The sequence below is a fragment of the Hermetia illucens genome, chromosome 2 (assembly GCF_905115235.1).
Source record: "Hermetia illucens chromosome 2, iHerIll2.2.curated.20191125, whole genome shotgun sequence".
NCBI lineage: Eukaryota > Metazoa > Arthropoda > Insecta > Diptera > Stratiomyidae > Hermetia > Hermetia illucens.
Window position 1 is genome coordinate 25007339 of NC_051850.1, and position 27239 is coordinate 25034577.

At 43.6% G+C, this 27239-nt stretch overlaps 1 protein-coding gene and 1 pseudogene across 1 annotated transcript in view; one reads left to right on the forward strand and one right to left on the reverse strand.

The window, feature by feature from the left end:
- The window catches only part of LOC119647712, a 28192-nt pseudogene extending 15485 nt beyond the window's left edge, over positions 1 to 12707 (reverse strand).
- A 20-nt stretch (positions 12708 to 12727) lies between these two features.
- The window catches only part of LOC119647717 (calphotin-like), a 28484-nt gene continuing 13972 nt past the window's right edge, over positions 12728 to 27239 (forward strand). Inside the window, exons 1-3 of the mRNA XM_038048810.1 lie at positions 12728 to 12790; positions 12857 to 13072; positions 23092 to 23496. Coding sequence (XP_037904738.1) covers positions 12788 to 12790; positions 12857 to 13072; positions 23092 to 23496 — 624 coding nt within the window. The 5' untranslated portion in view covers positions 12728 to 12787. The remainder of the gene's footprint in view (positions 12791 to 12856; positions 13073 to 23091; positions 23497 to 27239) is intronic.

Sequence of the window (27239 nt, forward strand, 5' to 3'; positions counted from 1 at the left end):
TCTGCTATCGTAATTGGATGTCAGATACCAGTCGACCCAGCTAAGGATGAGCACCTGAGTCAAATCAGGGTAATAACCTCGGGCAACCGCAGTGCTGACCACATTGCATCCTACAGTGTACTGCCGTTACGGTCTTGAATAAAGTGCTCTAACATACTTGAAAGCCCTGATCCAATATGGATTGTTGCGCCAACGATTATTATATTTATTCCAAGTTGTCATTCTCTGCGCGTGCCAGATTTTACCTAATACTAGCACCAAATATATTATTATTGTTACGTTTATTGTTCTGATTTGGTTAGTGCCATTTGAAGTTTTTTTGTTTTTGATCCTGTCGTCTGGCGGAAGTCGCCTGTTCGATCTGGATCAAGGAAAGATTGTACATTTCCGGTTGTTCTTTCCATAATGTCGACATCGTCAGCATTGGCTAGTAGTCGGGCGGATTTAAAGAGAATGGCGCCTCCCGTATTTGCATCGGCATCACGAATCAATTTTTCGAGGGCATATTAAAAAGGATGTATGATAGCTTCATGGTGAAAAGTCTCACCCGTGATCCTCTGCTTTTATCTGACCTTCCTCGTTAGCCAGGGTCAGCCTAGTCAGTTTTATCAATTCGATCGGATACTAAATTCTCTGAAGGTCACGTGCAGTTTAACTATTTATTGTAGACGGCATTGGAGTCGACAGACAAACAGTGTAGCTGTTAGCCATACTCCAACAGATTTTTTATCGCTTGCCGCACACAGAGAATCTGATCTGTTGCTAACTTTTCCGGAGTGAAGCTTCTTTTGTACTGACCAATGGTTCTCAGGGTTTATGGGGTTATTCGACCTAACAGGGTAGCGGAGAATATTTTGTAGATTTTTCTTAACAACCTGGTACCTGGTATAATTGCGGCACGACTTGATTTTCCCTTTTTTATATATGGACCAGATAATGTCCCGTTGCCAGTCGTTAGACATTAGTGCATAATCCCACATCACGGGCATCAGTTGATGAATTACTTAGTATAGTTGCGCTTTTATATTTGCCCATTCCGCCTGTAATTCCATCGGCTCCTGGTGGCTTATAATTCGTTAACCGATAATTTGCACGGACAGTTTCCTACTTGGTTGACGGCGGCAATGTTTGTCTGCCTTTTCACTTAGCGGGACCTCCAAATAGCTGGTATTCAGCAGTATTCAACATTTTTCCGTTCCATTACTAGCTTAAATTTATCGTCGTGCTAGTCATTTTGACTTTTTTAGGACTGGAGTCAGAAAGGTGTGTGATCATACCAATGATAGTGTTTATCCGTTGCGAGGATCATTCACCTCCAGGCCTACTGTTAGCTGAGGTCTTACGACATTCGCTTCTCCCCCTTGTAGGTGTTACGCAGTACTCTGTTATGGATGGCTTCAGCGTTCACTCTGACCTGATTGTCAGAGGGGATTCGAGGTGGTATTGTTAGTCGAACCTCGAGCACGATCACAATGAAGTAGTGATCCGAGTCTATATTACCCCTGTAAGTTTGTGACATTTATCAAGGCTGAGAGATGACGACTTTCAATTAGCACGTGGTCAATTTGGTTGAAATCAGTGAGAGACCCATGTATGTTTGCGGACCACTTTCCGCATTTACCATATACTTCGAATTTAGCTGTTAAAATCTTCAAATATAATTTTGATATCACACCTGGGACAGGATTCAAGGGTTCATTCCCATGCCTCGTGGAAGATATTCTTCTCCGATTCTACAATCTTCTCTGTAGGCACATGAATGCTAATGAGGTTTATATTTCCGGATTTGCCTCGCAAACATAGAGTGCATGGCCGATAACAACGGGGTTCATTTTTTGGTTAACTAGAAAACATACTTCGATCACATGATTTACCTCAATATGTGGAGTTGTGGATCTTCTCCAGGAAAAGGGTGGTGTAGAAAAACACTACATCCCCTTGCCCCGACTTTGATCAGATTTGGTTTTCAAAACTCTAGAACCGGAATGGAAATCATGAGGAGCCTACTGGAAATTGTTCAATCAACCTATTTTTTTCTGGGCTCTCAGAAAAATTCCGGGGTAGGGATATTAACCATGAACCCTTAGGCCATAAAAGTACTAAAAATGGAATTTATTGGTGAATGGAACAATATTCACCTGTTTAAATCACATTGGACGTAATTACAACTTTTTTGGTTTGATGGTTGGTTGGGGACCGTTTGGAACATTTCTGATAGTTCGGAGAGAGGCGCGAAAAAGTAGCTTTTTACATGTTGAGTTTACCGATTTTAAATTCCAATATAAGACTTATGTTGTACACCGTCTGCAATGCCATTTATATCCGTGGTTGTTATTCTTTTTTAGTTAGTTTTGGCTTATTTAAAGGTCAATGATAACTAGTTTATCCCATAGAGGAGCCCGATTGCACATTGCCCTACTCAACTGGCTGAAATGCTTGCAGATATCAAAAGTACCTTTCTATCTACATTATTGACATGAATATTGAAGACAACTTATCCATTCGGAGAATGCCATTTACCTCTACTTTGCCGATCTTGATTCCTTGATGTAGAACTTAAAAGTACAATTATCTTATTTATGCCATATGATCAAGGTTTTTCCATACAAACCTTGCTTTCTGCTACTCGCTGAAGCAGTTACGGGAAGTGTTCGTAAGTAGCAATTAAAAATTGCAATTTTCTTTAATTCCAAGTAATCTGCATTGGCAGTAACCACTATTCATTTGAAATACAGGTCTTGAGACTTTAAATCTCGTTACTAAAAATCGAAAATGATAGTGAGTCGATGCGATTCACACTCTAAATCTCTCGGAAAGATGCAACCAGATCAGATATATAGTATCTCCATTCTATTTTGGTAAGTGGTTCAATGAAGTTATTCAGAATCATAAATTGAATCCAATTCACACCGAAAACGAAACCATTTTCTGCGTAAACTATTGAACTACAGATCGTCACCTTTGATGTGGTATAATGGCATCGCACTCTAGAGAAATTCAACAAAAAATCCTGAGAGGGTCAATTTATTGCAATGTTTGAAAATAGCTTCCCTTTAATATTGTCACTCCTCAATGCCAGTAATTTTTGAACCATTAGAAATTTTGATTCTCCCGAAAGGATATCTGAATACGAAATCTAGATGATAAATCTAAAGTGCAGAGCTTAACGCGTCCCTTTCCAAAAGACTTTTATTTTCATTTGTTTTGAAAACAAAGTTGTATAACAAAAAATAATCCTCCTTTTCTGGAGTAAAAAAGTCTCCAGAAGATCATTAATTAATTCTACAGGTTGCGAGAAATAGCAGTTAATAACCTTGTTTAGATAAATTAGTTTTTTATTATAAAATAAATGGAACAAGTACTCCTTGCAGGTTCGCAATAGGAAAATGAAATGATTTCGTATGCAAAAAAACTATCTGAAGCCAGAAAAAAAACACCCAAACAAATAGAGTTGTACAGTGAGGTCTTTGACTGAAGTAGTGGTAGATTAACGGCTACTAGTCACTTATTTATGCTAAAAATAGAGCGGAATCTAATTAGGTAGCCGTTTTAGATTTTCTGTTCGAATCATTTACAAAAAATTACTCAAAAATGCAACTCAAAATGACTCAATTTATAAAAACACTTTCATTTTTGTTTCTTTTCAGAGTGATCCACTTTTTCAAAAACGGAATAAAAAATTAATTCTCCAGAAACACCATTAGGTGATTCTACAGGTTGCGAGGAGTAGCGGTCAATAGCTTATTCTACTCGTATAATAGATGGAAAAAAATTACGTCAGCAATCCGAAATGCCTGTCATTCCATAATAAAAAAAAGTTATAGATCGAGTGCGATTCTTATGAATGGAGCAAGTGCTCTTGCAGGTTTACGATAAGAAAATGCAAATCATTTTGATGCAAAAAAAATATCTATTTATGGCAAGAAAAAAAAATCACTCAAACAAATTGAATTGGATAGTGAGGTCTTTGACTGGAATACCGATAGATTGATTACTAGTGACCTATTTCAGCTAAAAACGGGAAGAAGTGGAATCCACAACTTTCTATTTTTATAATTTTTTTTTGCTTATTTTGTTTTAATAGCATTTTTTTCTGATTTAATTTGTTTATTTTCATTTTATTTTCAGAAAACGAGTAGTTGACGTGTGTCAGTAGTTGGCAAATTGGGTCATAGCATCTGAATTGTTCGGAAAGGATTATTCCATGAAGCTTTTGATGACAAGAATATTTGGGGCGGGATTACTCTGTCTTTACACACTTCATTGTGTATTTATATATGTTCATTGAGTATGTCCCACTATTGACTTCAATGTCATACTGAAATTTTATGTTCTAGAGGTCAGAAATTTCATCCGAAATAAACTAGTTTGACATCTTATAACTTTGTTAATAACAGTAAGATTTCCACCACAGCTTTATATTTCTAGGACGAACTTAAGGGGATCATCCCGTGTGAAGGTCGTTTTTTCGCCTTTTTTAATAATAATAATAATAATAATCGTTGGCGCAACAATCCATGTTGGATCAGGGCCTTGAAGTGTGTTAGAGCACTTCATTCAAGACCGTAACGGTACACTAGGAGGCAATGTGGTCAGCATTGCGCTCGCCCGAGATTATTACCCTGATTTAACTCAGGTACTCATTCACAGCTGAGTCGACTGGTGTCCGACGTCAAATCACGATACAAATCCCACTGCCACCAGCGAGATTTGAACCGCGACCTTCCGTACGACAGCCTTGCGCTCTAACCACTCAGCTATCCGGACACTCTCGCCTTTTTTAGAAATGTTTTATGAAGAACTGGATAAAGATACAAATACGAATTTTTCACCATAATAATTTTTCCAGTCCGATAGCATAGATCATTATTGAAATACAGAGCAATTTATACACCTATCTCCAAAAAAATGTGTATTTCTACTGCCACGCTAGAGGACGCTGCAATCATTTTAACGAAAAAAGTAAACGGGAGTTTAACGTGCAGACTTAACTACAGTCCGCAAATTAGGATTATTAAAAAATATGAAAAGCTAAATTTTTGATGCCATGTTAAATTTTTTTCGTGTGAATTTTGGGTGTTGGTTTAAGGCTTCTTTAATGAGTAAAAGAAAACTACCGAATGAATCGCAATTATCCTATTTTGCGGACCGTAGGGAGGGGGGTTCGGGGACCTGTTGCAGTTGATTTTCAAAATGCTATTATCACCTTTATTCGGTATTTATTGATGATTTTATAATATTAATAATAAGTCCCAATCATAACAGATGTTTAGAAAACTTAAAAGGGGCAAATTCTTCCGATAATGTTGGAGAAAAATGTTTATTTCTCACATGTCGAAATTTCGAGGACCAGCTTTCCTTCGTGAGTTTTTGTCTGGCTAGACGGCATTATCGGGAAATGTGCCCTTTTTTGGTTTTCTAAATATCGGTTGCGATTGAGGCTTATCAAAAATCAGCCAGAAATACCAAGTTAATATTGTCTGTTGAAGAAGATATGATGAAAACGGGTGGAAAGAATACAAATCAAAAGAATCAAATAGCAGATCCTAGCGTACTTTTACAGCCTTGGAATAGGGTAATTGAAATATGTATGGTAACTATTGGAAATAAGTGTTCACTGTACGGTGGGAGCATGTGTAAAAAAAATAATCGGTAAGAACCCAATTGTCAATTCCAATTTCAGGCCGACATTTGCTACATACAATGTAAGGAACCGTTAGCAGCAATACCCAACAAGTTCCCGTTCCTGGAAACTGTAACCACAATGCCACCATCTCTTACATACAACTTCTGGTTCGGACCATCCGTTTACCGCCGGAATGCCGAATGATGGCTCTTTAGCTTATCCCTCAGATCCGGACGCTTCAAGATCCAACTTCGACAAAGCCGTTACTAGAGTTATGATTTTTTTTTTAAATTCAAATATCTGAGGTGCAAACGATGAACCTTTGTATAAAATTAAAAAAAATAACTTCAATTTTGTAAAGGCACAAAAAGTTCCCGCGCGTAATGGTATTCGAGATTTGACAAATATTTTGTAGTGGCCGCGGTTTCGCGACAGGAGCGGAATTTCATTCGCCTTTTTGGGGATTGGTTGGCTTAAATAATGCATTCTTCTTCTTCAGCCTTGGTCTCGTTCACAAGTGTGGTCAAAAGACGGGAGTCAAAGGACTTTGGTCTGGGCACGCCAGAGTGTAGGATTTTTACCCACTAAAACTGCCCCCGATTCCCCCCTACCCCGTGGAATCACCTTTAGGTATTACACCGCAGAATTAATTTACTTTAGCTAGGTCTCCTTGCGTCTACTCGCGGGGTTCGCAACTACGCCCTCCTCACTTCTTCTGCTTTTCGCAGTTTATCCTGGATTACTGTGATCATGGAATTTATCGCATCCCAATCCTCCTCGCAAGCTACCATCCTCCGGACAAAATTTCCCGGTGATAGCACTTCACCTGGAGTCTCCTTTGATTTCGTTTGATTAAAACTTGACACCCAGAATCACTGCATCAATCGCTTCCCTCAAATCCACACGATCGAACCCGGAACAACCATCTCGTATACGATGATGAGCAGCTGATGAGGCCGGGGGAACACTTGACCGCGATTCTGAATAGTATTATATCCGGTGAAGTTCTATCTTCTGTAGATGCGGATACGAAACGCTCCTTCAAAAAGAATGGAAACTACCACTGCCTGGGGACGCGTAAAACTCAAGGCCATCCCTTACGATGAGATTCCTAGGAGACCGGTTGCTCGCATCTGGTTGCCGAAGATCCGCATGGATAAGGACAAGCTCTTTCAATTCCTGCGCCTTCAAAACCCCGGGATTCCCATGGACGACTCGGTTGTTATCAAGAAGGAGAACCCCAGACAAACAACCAACCTTTACTACTCCGTATAAACAAAGAGTGCCTGCAGGCATTGAAAAAGGCCGTCTATAAAGTGTGATTCGGAGTCAGGAATGCAAAGATAAAAGTGTTCCGCTCTTCAAAACCGGATGACGACCTAGATCTAATTGACGCCGCCAACGAGCTGTTGGAGGAGATGACGATGGATGGTCTGACGGGGACTGACGAACCCCCCACGGAAACAAATCATGCTGAGGGTAACGCAGATAAATCTGCAGCACTCGAAATGCGCCTCGGCTAATCTGCTCGTCTTCCTCCTAGAGGAAGACATCGACATCGCGCTAATACAGGAGCCCTGGGTCGGAGGCGACCGAATCATCAAAGGGCTCCAAAGCAAATATTTTAATTTATTCCACAGCACAGGAGACGCTGATCAGGATAGACCTAGAGTATGTTTCCTCGCGAGGAAGCGTCTACACGCTTTTCTGTGTCCGGATCTGAGTTCCAGCGACCTAGTCGTGGTCAAGCTGGAGCAGGCGGAGGCAGAGAACGTGTATATTTCCTCGGCTCACATGGCTCACGACCGATCAGCTCCGCCCGAAGAAGTAAAATATCTGATGAACACCATAGCAACAAAGAAAGCCAACCAGGGCATACGGTTTGGGGCAGCTCGGAAGTCAACTAGAGAGGTGAGTCATTCTCTGATTTTATTATTACTTCAAACCTATCGGTGTGTAACAAGGGCAGTACACCAACCTTCCATTTCCCCTGCTCGGAGAACTGTGACGGTTCGGAGGAGGTGCTTGATATCACGCTTATAACCGACAATGGGAATCTTAGGGTGGAGGACTGGAGAGTACCTAACCAGAGATCCTTCTCTGATCACAGTTGGATACTTTTCAGTCTAGATCTCGCCGCAGAGATCTCCATACTATTCAGAGACCCCAGGAGGATCGACTGTAGAAAGTTTGGTCAAGGAATTAAGAACGAACTCTCCGGTGCACAAATTGGTAATATTGACACGAGAGACGAACTGGAGTCAAAGGTTGGCGCTCTGGAAAAGGCATTCTATATCGCCTTTAAAGTCTTGTATCCTACTAACTACAGCAAAAGACTCTGCCACCGAGGTGGAATGAAGATCTCTCCAGCCTCAAGAAGCTGGCCAGAGAAATCTTCAACATCTGCTACAGGCAAAAATATTAGCAGCCATACAAAGACTGCCTGAAAAAGTACAAGTCCGCCATCAGGACCGCCAAGAGGCGGTCTTGGTTGGGCTATTGTCAAAACATTGAAAGCACCATTGTCCAATGAATATAAGAGCCCATCATTTCTTAAAAAGTCGGAAGGCTCCTGGACGGAAGCTTCTAGCGAAACCTTGAAGCTGCTAGTTCAAACGCACTTCCCTCCACCGAGGAGGACTTTGAGTCAGAACCTTGCTTGGAGGGTTTTCGGTTACTCCAGCTGTGCGAGACTATCAAATTGGCAATTACCGAGGATAAGATTGACTGGGCTATAAACAGCTTCTCCGCATACAAATCTCCAGGCACAGATGGCATAATGCCAGCCATGCTACAGAAGCAGCAAGAAAGAGTTGTGCCGTGGCTTGTTGAGATTTACCCGAGCTGCATCTCTTTAGGATACGTACCATATTTCTGGAGGCGAGCATGAGTGGTTTTCATACCGAAAGCGCGCAGGCGTAGTCATGAGTCCGCGAAAGACTTTCGACCAATCCGCCTCACCTCTTTCGTGCTGAAGACCATAGAGCGTGTCCTGGACATTCACTTATGGACGATTATGGAGAGAACGTCTTTCTCTAAGTCCCAGCATGTCTACTTCAACCGCCCTCCACGAGGTAATTGGCACGGCTGAACAGTTGCTGTAGTACAAGCAGTATACCCTAGCTGCCTTCTTGGATATAGAAAGAGTTTTTAACAACGTTAGTACCAACGCCATCAAGGAAGCTTCGATCGGTATTGGAGGAATATCTCATGCATTGGATTGTATCCGTGCTAAGTATCTGGATAATCCAGTCGGATCTGAGAGGCGGAACAGACGCACGCCCCAGGGTGGCGCCATCATACCGGCGCTCTGGTTAATAGTAATGGACGAAATTTTACGTACATTGGACGACTTGGTGATATTGTATTAGGAAGGAGCATTGCGAAAGGTGTGCCTGTGGGCCGCAGGATGCGGATTTAGCATAAACGCAACCAAAATGCAACTGATACTATTCACCATCAAGACAAGGATACCTGAATTCTATCTACCACGGCTGAATGAACAAACATTGATTCTTTCCTCTAGTGTAAAGTATCTGGGTGTAATCCTGGATCGAAAGCTAAGTTGGAGATTGAACATAGAACTGAGGGTTAAGAAGGCCTGTATAGCCTTCTATGCTTGCAAGAGAATCCTAGGCCGATCTTAACTTACGGCTTTATTATATGGTAGCAGCCTTCGTGGAAAAAATACAATAGAATGAAGCTTAATCGGATTCAAAGAATCGCGTGTGCAGGTGTTACTGGGGCTCTAATGTCTTGCCCGACAGCTGCTCGTACTCCTGCATCTCCTCCCCCAAGACCTCAACATTAAATACGTTGCAGCATGCAGTGCCGTCAGACTACGTGAGTCCGGACGCTGGGCAGCAAAGTCCTACGACCACACCAAACATCCTAGACGAAGTACCTCGGGAAATATGGACATTCCCCACGGACTATGGCATACGTAAGCTGAACTGTAAGCTGTGGACTTTCCAACCAGACCAAAGTGGAAGATCGGCGGCGTGTTGCAAGGTTATGACTGGCGATATTGTAAGTCTGTCGATGGCTGGAGCGAGATTCGAGCCAGAACCGTAACATAGCCATTCTAACCGACAGCCAAGCGAACATCAACACCTTGTACTCAGCGATGACATCTTCCAGGCTGGTGGGGCAGTGCAGAAACGGGCTTAACCGTCTGGGCGGCACGCTCAAGGGTTCTGGGTTCCCGGGCATAAGAACATAGAGGGGAATTAGCGGGCTAACGGATTGGCCAGGCGAGGCTCTGTTTTTGATGATCCTTCGGTGAATACAGTTTGTGTTCCGCTGGCGGTTGTCAGGGGCCAAGTCTACTCGCACTATCTAACAGCCGAGGGCCTAAGATGGCGAAGGCTCACGGGCTGTGCCAAGTCAGGGAGAATTTGGCCCGCTTATAACATAGACCGATCACGAGAGCTCCTGTGTCAGACGCTTGCAAATGCATTCAAGATTACGGCGGTCTGTACGGGGCGCTGGCCCATAGGGGACCATGCAGCTAAGCTCGGCATACCCTATAATTCGCATTCCGAAACTGTTGAGAAGGGGAGGGAGGGGAAACCCTCATGCACTTTCTCTGCGATTGCCCAGCTCTAGCTAGAACCAGGCTACTGACACTGAGTAAACCACTTTTTGGGGACATCAGAGAGATTTCTAGCTGCAGGGTGGGAGAGCTGCTTTCTTTCTTCAATGCTGGCTCTGAAGATACGAGCCGGTTAGACTCTGCCTCGCTGCTCCCATAACGGCGGTCACGGTCTTAGGAGTTTGTGGCATCAAAACGGCGCAACACGTCACTAATTGAGCTCCTCGGAGCGGCCATTGATACCTACCCTACCTACCTACCAATGCCATCAACGCACTTAAATGGCTTGATGGTCTGTCCGCCATTTGTAAATGCTGGAAATCTGAAATCTATCCCAGAGAGGAAAAGAAGGGGATGATCATTAAGATTCCGAAGGAGGGCAACTGTCTTGAGTGCGACAGCACCTCGAACTCGACTGAGAATAGACTGACTTGCAGTTTTGGTCCTGCTGCATCTCCTGTGTGAGCAACTTTTCCAAAGAAGACAGATCGCTTGGCTCTTTAATAAGGATGGAGGAGCAGTTTTCTACAAAAGTTGCGATACCCAGCATGCCCCTCCCTGAACGAGACGGTTCACACCATTCGTAATCCACTTCCAGAATAGGATTTAACTATATATTGCCTAAAAAATAAGGAGAGCACAAAATAAAGTCAGGAAGAGCCGGTGGAGCTTGAAACATCGAGTTCACGTAGAAATTAATGAGGATAAAAAAACGCAGGGGACAGGGCTAGTACAAGAAAAAGGTCATTAGAAATGATGAATAAGACGTAAGTAAACAAGCCTACCAGTAAGTTAGAAGGAGACGAAACAGAGCAGTATACGAGTAGGCTTGTATATTGGAAACGAAAGTTTCTCCTTGGAATCCGTAATTATTTGAACCTATTTGGCTGTTGAATGCCCAAATCCTTCAAAAAAATTTTAATAAGCGAAGGTCATAACCACGCTAGTTACCTTCTTTTTAAGTAAAACTAATGTTTGTGAACCAGTGCTCCAGGAACTTTGACTTGGATGAGTGTTTTTGCTGAAAGGTTGGAGATATCGTAATGGTTAACGTTTTAAAAAATCGAGGTTGAAAAATTAGCGATATCTGAACACCTTTTTATTGGAATATAACTAACGAAATGAATGTCCCGTGTAAGCTACAGCAACAGAAATATTTAGAAATTTGTCAATTTTTTGCATGTCCTATCTTTATTTAAGGATTGAAGGATCCTAAATCCATTTGATGTCTGACGGGACCAAATGGAGAGCAACTTGCCTTCAACACTTTAGTCAACGGGTCCTTCTTTTGCAATTTAACACCTAAGTGATCAAAAATAATCCGACATCAAATGGATGCGAACCTCGGATCCCTCAATCACTAAACAACTATTGTAGTTCTGGCCAGGCACTGGGTTGAAGTATGTTTTGAGAATTATGAAAAGGAGCGTTTGACACATGCGAACCACTTTTGTTACACTGCTCAGAGAGTAATGATGGGGTGGTATCTGACAAGTTACTTCTACGGTACATGAAACCGTTAGGCCGTCTTTAACTCTTGTTTTTGATTTCTAATCTGTACAATAATCAAAATTAGTCAACAGCTGAAAACCATCCCCCAGACTCTCGGAAATTTTCAACCATTGTATGATGGATGACATTGTGCTGGCAAAAAGGAAAGCGGCCTTCCAATTAGCCCTCAGCTAATGATGGTGATTATCTTCTGAGCCGTATTTTCTTACATGATTAGCTTGTCATCTTCGACAGGAAATGTAGTTGGGGCGACTTCCTGGATAACATATATGAGGGTACTTTGTGAAAAATTGGGCTCTAGTAATCAATATTGCAGCTTCTCGACTTCAATTGTCGAGGCTTCTTGTTAAGTGGTTTCAATTCCTTCCTGTACAAAAGCTTTTCTGAAATAATATTAAGGAGCCGAAGTGTGGACTTGGTGGCTTATTGGTATGCAAAATGGACACTTTTGCGCAAATACACTAATATAAGCATGTCTTCAAAAATTAATGCCGTCTTCGAGAAATTCTTTTGGTAGATATACCATAACTTCCTTCTGTAAGGCCTCGTAATAATAAAAATGCAAACCGATTTCTACCCAGACACAATTTTTTTGAATACTAATCTAATCTGGTTAATTATCTTTGCCTATGCGTGATTAAGTAACTTTTCATGAAATGATATGCAAACTGATTTCTTATTCTTTTGGAAAGACGTAACATCCCATTTTAATCTAGTTTTACTCAATAGGGAATATCTGAATGCTAATACTGAGCCTTATTTGCCTTTATCTATGCATTAGTATACAAAAATCAGACGATATCCAGAGAGATATGATCTCATGCATAATTTTTAGTGTAATTTAAGCAAAACCAAATTATGTAGTTCATAACAGCAAATTTCTATAGGCCTTATTTACATTTTATGGATTAGCTTTGTATCTTGATTTGTTTTCCCTTGTGCCAAAATTTTGTAGCTCATAACGTACAACTCCATTTTAGTATAAATACAAACATTTTATTCTAGATCAGCACACTCGATTTTGCCTTTGCAGAAGACAGACTAACCGCAGCAAAATGGTAAATTTTCCTATCTGAACTGTGTAAAATATAAAAAATTTTTGATGTTCTAATCTTTATTTCCAGAAATTCTTAGTTTTGGCTCTTGCTTTCATTGGTGCCGCTTCGGCCGGATTCGTCGCCCCAGCTGTCGGCTATGCTGGTTACACCGGCTATACCGGTTACACCGGCTATGGCTACAATGGAGCTATTGCCACCCCAGCTCTCGGCCATGCCATCGCCACCCCATATGCTGCTGCCCCAGCCGTAGCCGCTGTTGCTCCAGCTGTTTCATATGCTGCCCCAGCTGTCGCTGCTCCAATCGTTAAGTCAGTCTACTCTGCTCCAGCTGTTGCTGCTGTTGCCCCAGCTGTCTCATACGCTGCTCCAATTGCCACCGCTGTTGCTACCCCAGCTATTGCTGCTCCAGTCGTTAAGTCTGCCTACGTTGCTCCAGCTCTTACCGCCGCTGTTGCCCCAGCTTTCGGACACGGATACGTTGCCCCAGCTGTCTCAACCTACTCTGCCGGTTACGCCGCCGCCCCAGTCTATGCTGGATACGGATACGGATACAATGCTGGATACGGTTACGGAATCGACGCCTGGAAGAAGAAGGCTGCTCACTAAATATTTACTTAGTGGGATGTAGTTGATAAAAAAACAACGATTGGATTTGGCAAAATAGACGAGTTCAGTCAAATGTTGAGTTTTCCTTCCCCCAGTTCACCTCGCCTTATCCGATACTTTTTGGCTTGTTTTTTCTTTTTATTTCTATTCTCATTAGAAGAGGGTTCATTGAGACGGATACGTACACTGTCTGTCTTCTCTGATATGAAGCACCCTTGTTATCTCACTTTGAAGTCTTGTCTGTAAAATAATGTCTACCCTTCAGAATTTCTTACTCTATTTATCTACAGGCGAACTTTCAATTAGGACACTTCCACTTACACAAATTGTTTTCTTGACCAAATTAGCTCTCTATATCCGTCTAATTGCTGGCTTTCTCTTTTACTGTGAGAAGTAGGTAGTGAAAGTCGATGAGAAAGAGTTTTGTTGGAACCGTCTATGGGTCCGGACATTTATTTTTAGGAAGCTGTAACTGCAAAATGCGAAGACCAAAAAGTCAATCATTTGGGGAGTAATAAAAAGGCTTGAATACCGTCTTCCTTATTCACTGAATGGTTCAGACTGAATTTTAGTGGAGCTTGTGGATACAGTCTAAAGACCAGCTTATCGAAAAAGGTTTTGCTATCAAACCGTCCTAAAACTCTTAGCAAAAATGGCACAATGGCAAACGTAGAAGTCGTGATGGTGGCACGGAATTCCGCTTATCTATTGTAAATTATGCAACAGTTTGTAGTTGTGAAATATAACGGATATTATCTGCCTCAGCCTGGAGGCTATCTTCTGGATATACCTAGCTTAATATCTGGTCAGAATAGAGTATGTAGTATAATATTATATTATTAAGAACTTTGCTCTGATGTAGTAAATACCCCTAAGTTCTCGCCCTCTCCTCTCCTCTTGTCCTCTCCTCCTCTCCTCTTCTCCTCCCCTCCTCCTCTCCTCCTCTCCGCCTCTCCTCCTCTCCGCCTCTCCTCCTCTCCTCCTCTCCTCCTCTCCTCCTCTCCTCCCCTCCTCCTCTCCTCCTCTCCTCCTCTCCTCCTCTCCTCCTCTCCTCCTCTCCTCCTCTCCTCCTCTCCTCCTCTCCTCCTCTCCTCCTCTCCTCCTCTCCTCCTCTCCTCCTCTCCTCCTCTCCTCCTCTCCTCCTCTCCTCCTCTCCTCCTCTCCTCCTCTCCTCCTCTCCTCCTCTCCTCCTCTCCTCCTCTCCTCCTCTCCTCCTCTCCTCCTCTCCTCCTCTCCTCCTCTCCTCCTCTCCTCCTCTCCTCCTCTCCTCCTCTCCTCCTCTCCTCCTCTCCTCCTCTCCTCCTCTCCTCCTCTCCTCCTCTCCTCCTCTCCTCCTCTCCTCCTCTCCTCCTCTCCTCCTCTCCTCCTCTCCTCCTCTCCTCCTCTCCTCCTCTCCTCCTCTCCTCCTCTCCTCCCTCCTCCTCTCCTCCTCTCCTCCTCTCCTCCTCTCCTCCTCTCCTCCTCTCCTCCTCTCCTCCTCTCCTCTCCTCCTCTCCTCCTCTCCTCTTCTCCTCCTCTCCTCCTCTCCTCCTCTCCTCTTCTCCTCCTCTCCTCCTCTCCTCCTCTCCTCCTCTCCTCCTCTCCTCCTCTCCTCCTCTCCTCCTCTCCTCCTCTCCTCCTCTCCTCCTCTCCTCCTCTCCTCCTCTCCTCCTCTCCTCCTCTCCTCCTCTCCTCCTCTCCTCCTCTCCTCCTCTCCTCCTCTCCTCCTCTCCTCCTCTCCTCCTCTCCTCCTCTCCTCCTCTCCTCCTCTCCTCCTCTCCTCCTCTCCTCCTCTCCTCCTCTCCTCCTCTCCTCCTCTCTTCCTCTCCTCCTTTCCCCCTCTCTTCTTCTCTACCTATCTTCCGTCTACTTTCTCCTTTCTTCGTACCGTTCTTTTCTTTCTCTCTCCGGCGTATTGTCTACTTAATCATACCATCGTTATATCAGGAGTTGCTTTCACAGCCGGATGGATCACTGCGATTGGTGGCGAAAAACCGCTTGTTCCGCATGTGCCTCCTGCTTTCTCTACGATTAGAGGAGTATATAATTCATATAGTGTGCTGCTTTCTTCTTGATTAAGTCTAACAAACAAATGAGTCGGTACGATTATAGCCTACCAGGCGGTTTGTTACTCTATCGTAGCAGCACAACCATCTATTTCTTCCTCTGGCTCGAAAGGTTGCCATCTTCTAAACAGGTATTAACAGCGGGCATGAGCCACTCAGCCACTGAGCCACAGATTGGGCAAAGTATAAAATAGAACTGAGCGCCCGAGTCACGATCCCTAAGAATCGCTTCAAATCCATTGTTGAAATTGAGAAGACATTCCAGATGATCACAATTAGCATGAGAGAAGCTTTCGAAGAAAGCGCCAAAGAAGGCTAAAACCCGATGGTGGAACTCGGATTTGGCAAAACAGAGGAGAACGACAAGGACGCTCCCCAATCGTGCTCTGAAGTGTGATTCAGCCGCAGGCTGAAATTGCTATAAAAAGGCACAGTCGACTCCAAGAGCAAAAGATCGGCTAAATAATCATCATGGAAACGCTTTTGCGAGACTTGCCATCTTAAGGCAACCTCAAAGCTGAAGCGGATTCTTGTTTAACCTTAACTAGAAACTGGATTATTTACGTTTATAGAACGGAAGGTACACAGAAAGCAATGAAGAAACGGCAAACCATTTACTTTAAGTGCACTTCCCAGGCAGCATCCAAAATCAAATCTCGGCATTTAGCTTGTTCCATAGATACGAGTCTGCAGGTCCGGACGGCATTATTCCTGCGCTAGTAATAGAGGGAATGGATGCCCTGTGTCTATATATTCGGAATATATATCGCGCATGACTAGCACACGCTTATATTCCAAATAACTGGCGTGATGTGAGGGTAATGTTTATTCCCAAACCAGGGAAACCCACCAACATGGGCACAAAAAGCTTCCGACGGATGAGTCTAACGCGGAAATTTGTGATGCGGCAAGACAGCATGGAAGCGGGCCGCTGTTAATCAGTTGGATCCTTTACATGCTAGAGTGGAGAAAAATCCACATATTGGTTGGCCAGGAGTCTATTGAGGCAAGATGTCTCCGGGGCTGCCCACAGAGAGAGGGCCTCTCTCCGCTTTTATGGCTCCTGGCAATGGATACCGTGGTGTGGCTCCTGGAGGGCAAACAAGTCTTCGCGCAAGCATTTGCGGACGAACTAGAAGTAATAATTACCGGCGAGTTTACGGAAACAGTATCTGACATTGAAAGGATATACACTGTCGCAATCACCAAACGAGAGGAATGGTCGATAAATGGCCATGAGTCTTTTCAGATAATTGATTTAATAATTTTCACGGACGGGTCAGTCATGGAGACCGGATCCGGCGGAAGGGGGAATCTGGTTATGGAACTGGCCCGACTCTCGGACACGACAAAAATGGAGGGGTCGCACCATTCGAAACTGTTCCGACAGTCAGGCGGCATTATCATCACTAAACAGCATGTCACCAGATGCTACTGAGATTTGGCCGACTGAACGAAACATTCCTGATGTGGATGCCGGGGCACTCAAACATCGGCACATCGGTAATGGGGAGGCTGACAGACTGGCTCTCCGTGGGTTTGGATCCACAATGGTGGGGCCAGAATCAGATTTGAAATCCGGCCATCCACTGACAAGTCTACTCTGAAGGATTAAATTGCAAGGATTCACGCAGCCGAGTGGAGAAATTTGAACTCTTGCCGACAAGTGAAAATCCTTGTGAAAGAGCCTGGGGTCGCCAGAGCGGTACTTTTGTTGTCAACTAGAAGTGGGACATGAAAACCCTAGTAGGAATTTTTACGGGACGCGGTAATGTTTTTTCCAATGAAGAATCTTCACACTCTCTGCCTCTGGAGAATTTTCTCAGATTCGCTAAAGCCTGGAACGCTGTAGGCGGAAGGTCATTGAATAGGCAATTTACTGGTATAGCACAGTGGGCCTAACAATGTCCTGAGTGCTAGGATCTGCGACTCCCGCCATCAAACTAAACTAGGTTTAGTATTCTTTGAGCTCTGATGCTTTGTTGGCCTCTAGCCGTATATATATCTATCTGTGGGTCACATATAATTCTATCCAGAAACATATTGGTATCAAATTCAGTGAGGATGTTGAAAATGCGAACCCCCATGAATGCGATAAATGGTACTACATATCATGCATACATACAAACGGGTTTAACATTTTCTCCAGCATGGACATCGGACATCGGATGAAAGGTACCGATTACGTGCTTTGAGATATTAGCTAAATGTTTGGAATTGTTTATGAAGTAACGGAGCGGGGATGAAAAATTATAAATCAAGGACCTATTTCCACTTAGCTTACAAGGCCTTCAATATGACTAAGTGAAAGTCACCTCACCTCACCTAATTCCACCCCACCGGCTACACATATAAGAAAAGTAACAGGAATAGGGACTCATCTATTAATGCCTGTATCTAAATTGCAGAAGGAATTACTTTAAATAAAGCTTATATCGTAACCTTCGCGCGGAGGAGAGCAACTATTCAGGTTGCTCAGGATACTGATTCTGGTTCAGTATTAGTTTCATGTTGTAAGTGGGTCATAGAATACAGTTGCAGTTTTTAGAAGATAGCATGGTCTATTTACATGGAGGACTAGCCTTAGTAATTCATCTAACTTTTACGAACGTTCATGCTGAGATTGAATGTATTATATTTACTCAGTTGTAAATTTGAAACATCTGCCTTGTCGGCAAATGCAACCCTATATATATGGTTGCCTTTCACCCCTTGGAGGTACAGCGCGTCAGCCATACCAACGCACCAACGCTCGCGGTTACCTCAAATTCAACTCTCCTTACAACCAACCTACATTCAAGCTTTTTCATGATGCGATATACAGTCCTGAAATCATTGCGGTTTGCGGCATCTGCCATCTCCCTGACCAACGCAACAGCAAATTCTCTCTTGGCGCGACGTACACTACGCTGAACTTCTCGGAATTTCGCTCGGTACCGGAGTTGGAGTGCGGCACGTCCACCATCACTTGAATCGATCAGTAGTACATCAAACACCTTTCGTTCATCGATCCGCTTCCACGACTCCGCAGCCAGTCAGGTCTTATAGTGCCTTCCGGGACGTAGCCGACGACCTGTGTAACACCCAAGAAAAGAGTATGTTTGATGGCAGCCCAATGCTTATTGACATTCTCGAACGCGTTATTCAGCATATCTGCCATAGGATCAACAACATTGCTCTCCCACTATCGGGCTAGGTCATACAACTAGTCGAAGCTGAACTTAGTGTCGGTCGGTCGGTCGGTTAAAAGTCAACTGACCTTATGGCAGGCTCTGTACCTGAACAATTTGCCACCAATGACTAGACAGTGGAAGTTGCAGAAATCCACGAACCTCCAACCATTATCGTTGCGTTCGTGCGCCTAGACCGTGTTTCCTCATCGCATGTCCGAGCGAGGTGTTGCCGGATCCAGCATGCCACCTTGGCATTCAGATCACCCATCCCGATCACAATGTCACATTTAGGAAGCCTCCGCTAAACTGCATTTAATTGTTGTTAGAAAGCATCCTTCTCCCCAATATCCGAAGTCTACGTTGGTGGATAGTACTGTACAATTGTGATGCTTCTTAATGGGCTCCCAGGTCAAGAGAGCGCACTTTGCGTAGCCGCCGGAAGCAACCCGACATCCTATTCACATCTTCTACCACTTGGCTTTCCAGAGTACTAAAGCATATTGTCGCAAGAGGGGAAAAGTACTCTCCAGAGTCCCACCATATTACTTTGCTTCTGCCTAAAATGTCAAGCTTTTATCGTTGGAATTTCCGCTCAACTTGGAGTAAGTGAGCATTTTAAGGACCATCGCTACCGGTGCTGAGGAGTGCGCATATTCCAGAAAATAATCATAGCCAGTTTTCGATTGCTAATGGTTGTAGCGGTGGGGTCAGTCCTTGTCGGAAGGTATGTTGACGTTTCAATTGTAATAAAGTTTCAAAATTTGCAGGTTGCTAGCTTACAAATTTCTATCCGGTTTAGTCGCCTCTTGCAACAAGCGGGGAAGGCTTTTAATATAATCTAAAGCCCCAACTCATAGGGCTAAAGTTAGATAGCTATTTGAAACTGTCTTTATTTTCTTGGACAGATACTATCCATCATCCATTCTCTATGAGGGTACCTTGGTTGTATCCGGTGGCTCATACGATTGTGTAAGAATAGAAGTCCAGCAAATCTATCGATGGTGTCCCAGCCTACTTTTCTCAGTGGTTGATCACTATGTGATATCGCATGTGAACTCTGAAACACGTGTTATCTTTTGATTGTGGTTACTAAATATGTGGTATAATTGTGTTCATGAGACAGGAAACCTATAATAAAAACATGTAGGTTTTCCTCATGCAAAACTTTTATTCCATGTAGCATAGGTATAGGTCCCCACTTCCCCCCTTCTTCAATACTTTATTTACTGAAGAAGGCAGTACTTTGCTCCTGACATACGTAACATATCTATCTGAAAAAGGAAGAAAGTAGTTCCCAAAATACGTATCAACATGGCATAATATTTCCGGCTGAAGAATAGCTAGTTTTTAAGGTTTTGTGTAAAATTTTCTTAAAATTGGTTTACTGTCTGTCTGTCTTTTTTTTAAAGGAGGTCCAAATCTTCAATAGACTCTTCCCTGGGCATGCCAGAGTGTGAGATTTTTACCCATTGAAACCACCTCCGACTCCTCCTCATCCTGAGGAGCCATCTTTTGATATTACATCATGGGGCGGAGTTAGCTTACTTTAGCTAGTTCTCTTTCCGTCTACCCGCGAAGTTCATAACCATGCCGTTCTCACTTCTTCTGCTTTTCGCAGTTTATTCTGTTATGCTGAAATTATAGAATTGATTGCATCGAAATCCTCCTGGCAAACTACCATCCTCCGGACAAAACGTTCTGGTGATAGCACTTCACCTAGAGTTTCTTCCAGGTGCATCCCTTCTTCCACAAATCTAGGGCATTGAAAGAATTCATGCCCCAAGTACCCTGGGATCCCGGGGACGTCGCAGTTTGGACAATTAGGTGACGTATCCAATTCAAGCCTGTACAGGTATTGGCGGTATGGGCGATGAGAAACTGGGTGAGATTATAATTGATCTCCCCATGCTTTTTCTGCAGTCATTCCCGGATGGAAGGGATGGAATGGAAGGAGTCAAACTATAAGTCCAACGACCCTCTTCTGACTGGTCCTATCGCTGCTGCCATCTACTTATGGATCTCTCCAGTTCAACCTTTTTTGCGTGCGATAAAGGAGTGATAGACCTGACGTTATATATGTTGATCATCTCGGTTGCCAGGATGTCAACCGGCATTATTCCCGAGATGGTGAACGTTGCATCATCTCATACGGTCCTGAAAGTAGAACATACCCTTAAGGCTGATCTTCTGTAGACCGTACTCAGCTTATGTGGATTGCTTAAAAAAGCGCTTTTCCCCAAACTGGGACTGCATACAACAAAATAGAACTCACCACCCTGGCTATTAGCAGCCTACAAGTATACCGCGGGCCACTTACGTTGGGTATCATTCTTGCCAGAGCCATACTCGCGGTGGATGCTTTTTCGCAAGTATGCTCGCTGTGCTGCATAAAATTGAGTTTTCTGTCTATCATCACCTCCAAGTATTTGATGGTCTGCTTCGAAGTAGTGATACGATTCCGAATTCTAATGCAGGCGTAATTTCTCTTATGGCGCTTAGTGATAAGTCCAGCGCTCTCTAACCAAGCCTTAACAACACTGATTGCATCGCTTGTGTACAACTCAGTATCTTCGAGATGTTTTGTAACCACAACCAGTGCCTTGTCATCGGCGTAACCCACCACTATGGGCTCCTCCGGAACCAGAAGATTAAGCACATCATTATACTTGAGGTTCCACAGTTGCGGGCCCAGTACGGAGCCCTATGGGACACCCACGGAGGCAATGTATTCCTTGGATCTATCATCGGTATTATGCCAGAGTGTCCGCTCTTGCAAGTAGCTATCGTCGATTGTAGCGAGGTAGGTGGGAACACCAATCATCGCCAGAAAATTATGTATAAGGTTCTAATTGGCCGTGTTAAATGCATTCCTGACATCCAGGGTGACCTCCATGCAATATTTGCTAATACAACTCCTTCTGTGAATTGCAAGTATGGCAAATCGATCGAAGGCTGGCAAGTTCACTATTCCACCAATAATTGGGTCTTCTTGTAAGGAATGTGCATCACCCAGGTATCGATGCGTCACATGCTTTAGAGATGCTTTGTGTGGTATGAAGGGCTCTATCCGTGGAGGTGCCCGCTTTGTTAGGCAGGTCTAAACAAACCTCCATGAATGTTTGTTCATCTATCGCTTTTGCAGACCATCCTCGTGTTCTTTTAGAATTCGTCTTTCGGGGTGCGGGTTCCCCCCCCCCCCTCCGCTTCTGTGGCTCCGTCCTTAGTTCAAAGGTAATTGCCTGGTGAGTTCCACGCTAACTTGCTAGGATATATCACATACCACCGCAGGGTTGACAAACGTCAGATCTGCAATTGAACCAGATCCCCCTTGCCGATAAGCGTTTACCGCACCTTGGTTGGCCAGAAGTACGTCCAACTGGGTGAATGCTTTTAATAAGCACTGCCCCGGAATGAGGTGTCGATGGAACACCAAATGTTAACCAGGAAAACGTAATTCTCTATCTCATTGGTTCCTATTGACATAACTGGATGTTGTGCCATGGTCTGCAATCCAGGGCTCGTGCCCAATTATATAAAGGGTGCAGGAGTGTAACCTATGAAATCGTGGTTGTTTAGAATTCTTACTTGTTACCTTTACGATAAATAATGTCAGCTCCCTACTACTTTGAGATCCAAATGTTTGCAAAACTAGTATATGGTTTTCGAACTTCTTTTCAGCACATTTGGTGGTATAACGCATTACGAAGGATACGACAGATGAACTCGCTGCGCAATTGAAAATATTATGTAATATTTAATAATAATAAAAATACTCTTTTTTGGATCTAAAATGACACAAATCTGATAAAACCTGATTAAAATTTAAATTTTCCACATCATTAAGGAGCTCAAATTATCTTATAAATTTGCATTCATTCAACAGCAATTACTCTACTTAAGCGAAATTTTGAAGACATCCTCCCCGTTTACATTGCCAAGTCGATAAGATATTCTAAAATTGGATGCGTAACTTTCTTAGATCTAGTTTAATTTAAATTTAGTTTGCCGAAATTTCATTAACCGGTCCATTTAGGTATGACTGACCTTGGGATAATGTTTTTATCTCAATATCGAAGGCGTTAATCTCGTCTTCGCGTGTAGAGACTAAGCTAAAAGACATTTACCTTCCACTCTTAATTCGCTATAAATACAAATGAAATTGGACCAGAAAGCACTCTTGATTTTGCCTTTGCAGAAGACAGTACACACGCAGCAAAAATGGTAAATTTACAATGAACTGAATTTATGGGAAAACTGGGACTTACTATTTTACAATTTTCAGAAATTCGTTGTTTTGGCTCTTGCTTTCATCGGTGCCGCTTCAGCCGGCTATGTTGCCCCAGCTGTTGGCTATGCTGGTTACGGTTATGCCGGAGCCCTCGCTGCCCCAGCCCTTGGACATGCCTATGCTGCCCCAGCTTACGGTCATGCCATCGCCACCCCATATGCCGCTGCTCCAGCCGTAGCCGCTGTTGCTCCAGCTGTTTCATATGCTGCCCCAGCTGTCGCTGCCCCAATCGTTAAGTCAGTCTACTCCGCTCCAGTTGCCGCCTCTGTTGCTCCAGCCATCTCATACGCTGCTCCAGCCATCTCATACGCTGCTCCAGCTATTGCTGCTGCTCCAGTTGTAAAGTCCTTCGCCGCTGTTGCCCCAGCTGTCTCATACGCTGCTCCAGTTGCCACCGCTGTTGCCCCAGCTATTGCTGCTGCTCCAGTTGTTAAGTCTGCCTACGTTGCCCCAGCTGTCACCGCCACTGTTGCCCCAGCTTTCGGACACGGATACGTTGCCCCAGCTGTCTCAACCTACTCTGCTGGTTTCGCCGCTCCAGCTTACGCCGGATACGGATACGGACTTAACGCTGCCTGGAAAAAGAAGGCTCACTAAATTTTCTAAACTTAGCTTAGTTAATTTATTATGATTGGAATTGGCAAAATAGACTTGTTTTTGTAGAACATATTTTTTTTCTATTTTCAAAGAGTAAATTCACCTGGGCTTGTAAAAGGTTTAAGAATATCCGAGCTATTTTGGGCCTTCAATTTGGAGTTTGTTGTCAGTAGCGTTTTTTGGCAACAAGAGAGTTTTCTGCACATAATGAGGTTTTATGACAGAAAGTTAGAAGAAGGTAAGTATCACAACATCAGGAAGGACCCTCTGCCAGACTCGGGTAAAAGAGTAGAAAAGTCTCTAGCTGAATACAAACCCATTATTAAGAAAGCAGCCGAGCTGAGAATGCCTAACCAATCTCTGCCTAAAATCAAGGGCCTTCCAAAAATACATAAGGAAGACAACGCGATCAGAGACATAATAGCAGCAAAGAATTCACCGAATCAAAATATTGCGAAATGACTCTTGGAAGAATTCAAAAGGCTAGGCCTTAAAATAGGAAAACGGGCAGAGGGAAACAGCAGAGAAGCCATTACCATACTCAACGAGGCCGACCGGATACTAAGTGATGAAGTATTAGTATTCCTCAACGTAAAGGAGATGTTCCCAAGCGTACCGGTGAAGGAAGCCGTATATTTGTCCGAGAAATGGATCCCGACAAACAAAACTCATACGAATGGAGGAAGAAGGCTAAACTGTATAGAAAACTGGTCTTCATATACATGAACGAATATTACATATTTAGAGATAAATTTTATAAAACAACCTCCGGGGCAGCACCGGGTAACCCCCTCTAACCGCTGCTATCATCATCATCATCAACGGGGCAACAACCGGTATCCGAGCTAGGCATGTCTTAATAAGGAACTGCAGACACCTCGCTTCTGCGTCGAGGTTCACCAATTCGGTATCCTTAAAAGCTGCCTGGCGTCCTGACCTATGCCATCGCTCCATCTCAGGCAGGATCTTCTTTTTCTATCATAGATATTGCCCTTATCGATATTTTGGGCTGGATCGTGCTTATCTATACGGATTAATTGACCCGCCCACCGTAACCTGTTGAGCCGGATTTTATCTAAAACCAAACTGTCATGGTATCACTCATAGGTTTCGTCGTTATGTAGGCTACAAAATCGTTCATCCTCAGGGCCAAAAATTCTTCGAAGGACTCTTATCTCGAACGCAGCGAAAAGTTTGCAATTTTTTTTGCTAAGTCTCCGAGGAATACATGAGGACTGGCAAGATCATAGTCTTGCACAGTAAAAGTTTTGCCTCAATGGTGAGCCGTTTCGAGCGAAACAGTTTTTGCAAACTGAAATGTTCTCTATTGGCACGCAACAACCTTATGCGGATTTTGTCGTCATAGCTGTTATCGGTTGTGCTTTTCAAATCTAGACAGGAGAAATTTTCAACGGTCTCAAAGTTGTAGTCTCCTATCTTTATTCTTTCCGTTTGACCAGTGCGATTCGATGTTGTTCGTTCTTTTGTTTTGGCGCTGACATTGTTTGTGCTTCGTCTTGCCTTCATTAGTATGCAACCCCCCTCGTGCCACCTGCTCAATCTGGATGATGATCTCGGGTTGTTCTTCCCATAATGTTAATATTGTCAGCGTAGGCCAGTAGTTGGCGCATTTACGTCTGCATCGCTAATCACTTTCTTCAGGACGGATGATAGGGCATCCCCTTGTCTTAGACCGTTGTTGATGTTGAATGGTCTCGAGAGTGATCTTGCTGCTTTTATCTGGCCTCACACATTGGTTAGGGTCAGCGTAGTCAGTCTTATTAATTTCATCGGGATACCGAATTCTCTCATAGCCGTGTACAGTTTTACCCTGGCTGTGCTATCATAGTCGATGAACAGATGGTGCAACTGATGTCCATATTCCCCCAGTTTTTCCATCGCTTGACGCAAAGAGGAAATCTGATCTGTTGCTGATTTGCCTGGAGTGAAACCTCTTTTGTATGGGCCAATTATGTTGTACGTGTGTGGGGCTATCCGGCCTAGATAGCGATGAATATCTCATAGATGATACTCAGCGCCTTTATATTTTACTAATTCGGTTGTAATTCCATCGGCTCCTGCCGACTTATGGTTTTTAAGCCGGTGGATTGCAGGGACTGTTTCTTCTTTGCTTGGTGGTGGCAGCATTTTTCCATCGTTTTCAATGTCTTTTGGGTCTTAGATTTCGTTTAGATAGACTACTATGATTTTTTTCAAATTTTTTGGTTGGATAGGTTCTGAGAGCGAGACCTGCTACACTTTTTGAGCCTCATATTTCGAGCCCTTAGTCTCCTACGTTGCATGGACCAGTTTCGAAAAGTACTAATTAATCTCTTTCATTTGATAGCCCACATGAGTGAAAAAATGTTGAACCCTCTATTCGCATGTATGGGGGCCGGCCCCCATCCTCTGAAACTTAACACAAAATGGCGTCACTTGCTATATGTAAAGGTATCCACAGACCACACGCTCTAACCAACTTTCGTGACAATCGGTCCAGCCATTTCCGAATAAATCGGGTGTGACAAAAAGACAGACCTGTGAGAAGTGGCTAGATCTCCCATCAGGCGTGACCCCAGCTGGCAAATTGGGGCATACCTATTGATGTGTAAATATGTGTTCATGCACTTTTCTTTTCTGACTATGCATGACTGGTGTTTGCTCATCTTTTGTACGTGGATCAAAATGGCTTTGGGAAGGATACCCACAACATAAAACCACTATAGAAGACGAGAGAAGGAGGAAAATTACGGTGTCCGAGCTCGAAATTTCAGTACCGGCGGCTTTTGGGATTGAGCAACCGGGCTCCCGGTCGTCAATATCCCTCGACCGCAGTACCTCGGTAGTGGACAACTTGGCCACCTTGCCATATAATGCTACAAACGATTTGGATGTGGAGAAAGAGGTGTTCAAATGAAGTACGACTTTACCGAGAACACCGGTAACAAGACCATACAAAGACGAACTAAAAACAGATCGTTGGACGACAAAAACCATGATAACACTCACCGCATATGTTCAAGATGCGCAACAGCAGGAGGTAGTCCAGGTCCAAGAAAGGAATCCGTTCAAAAGAAGCTCATCAACTATGAGATTTCCACCAATGACAAAGACGGTAAAGGATAAGGTACAGACAAGGTCAATAAACGTCAAAAGTGAAGGAGCGTATAAAAGGAGTAATCCTGTCGGGGCTCATAGATTGCAAAGCCCCGATCCGGAGGAATTACCCTTCACTCAGCTTGGGTCAAAAATAGTAGAGCAGTCTGAGTTTATCAAGGACAAGCGCAACGTGCAACAAGCCATAAAGAATATGGTGAGGGCTATTAGAGTTCTTTATAATAGATCGCAGATGGAGGAAAAGGATATGAAGGATACGCCGAATTCTGCTGTGCCAACAGTGTCACAAGGAACCCAAGTAACGCCTTACCACACTGTCATCGAAGTACGGCGAAATAAAAGAGTACGTGAAAAAAGGGGAATCCTCTAAATAATCAGCCGGCGCCCAGGAAAAAAAAGGCGAAAGACAATTCTAAAGACCACCACTAATAGTTGAGAAGAAGCAAAGCATACAGCAAATGTAGGAAAGTTGACCAGCGTTGTGAAGCCCAACACGAACGAAAACGATGGGTGGCCTAAAGTCACCAGCAAAAAAGTGAAACGAAAAGCAAAAGTGCGAACTCGTCGAGATGCGATAGTTATCTTCAGTAAGGGCAATCTGTCCTACGCAGAGATACTCAAAA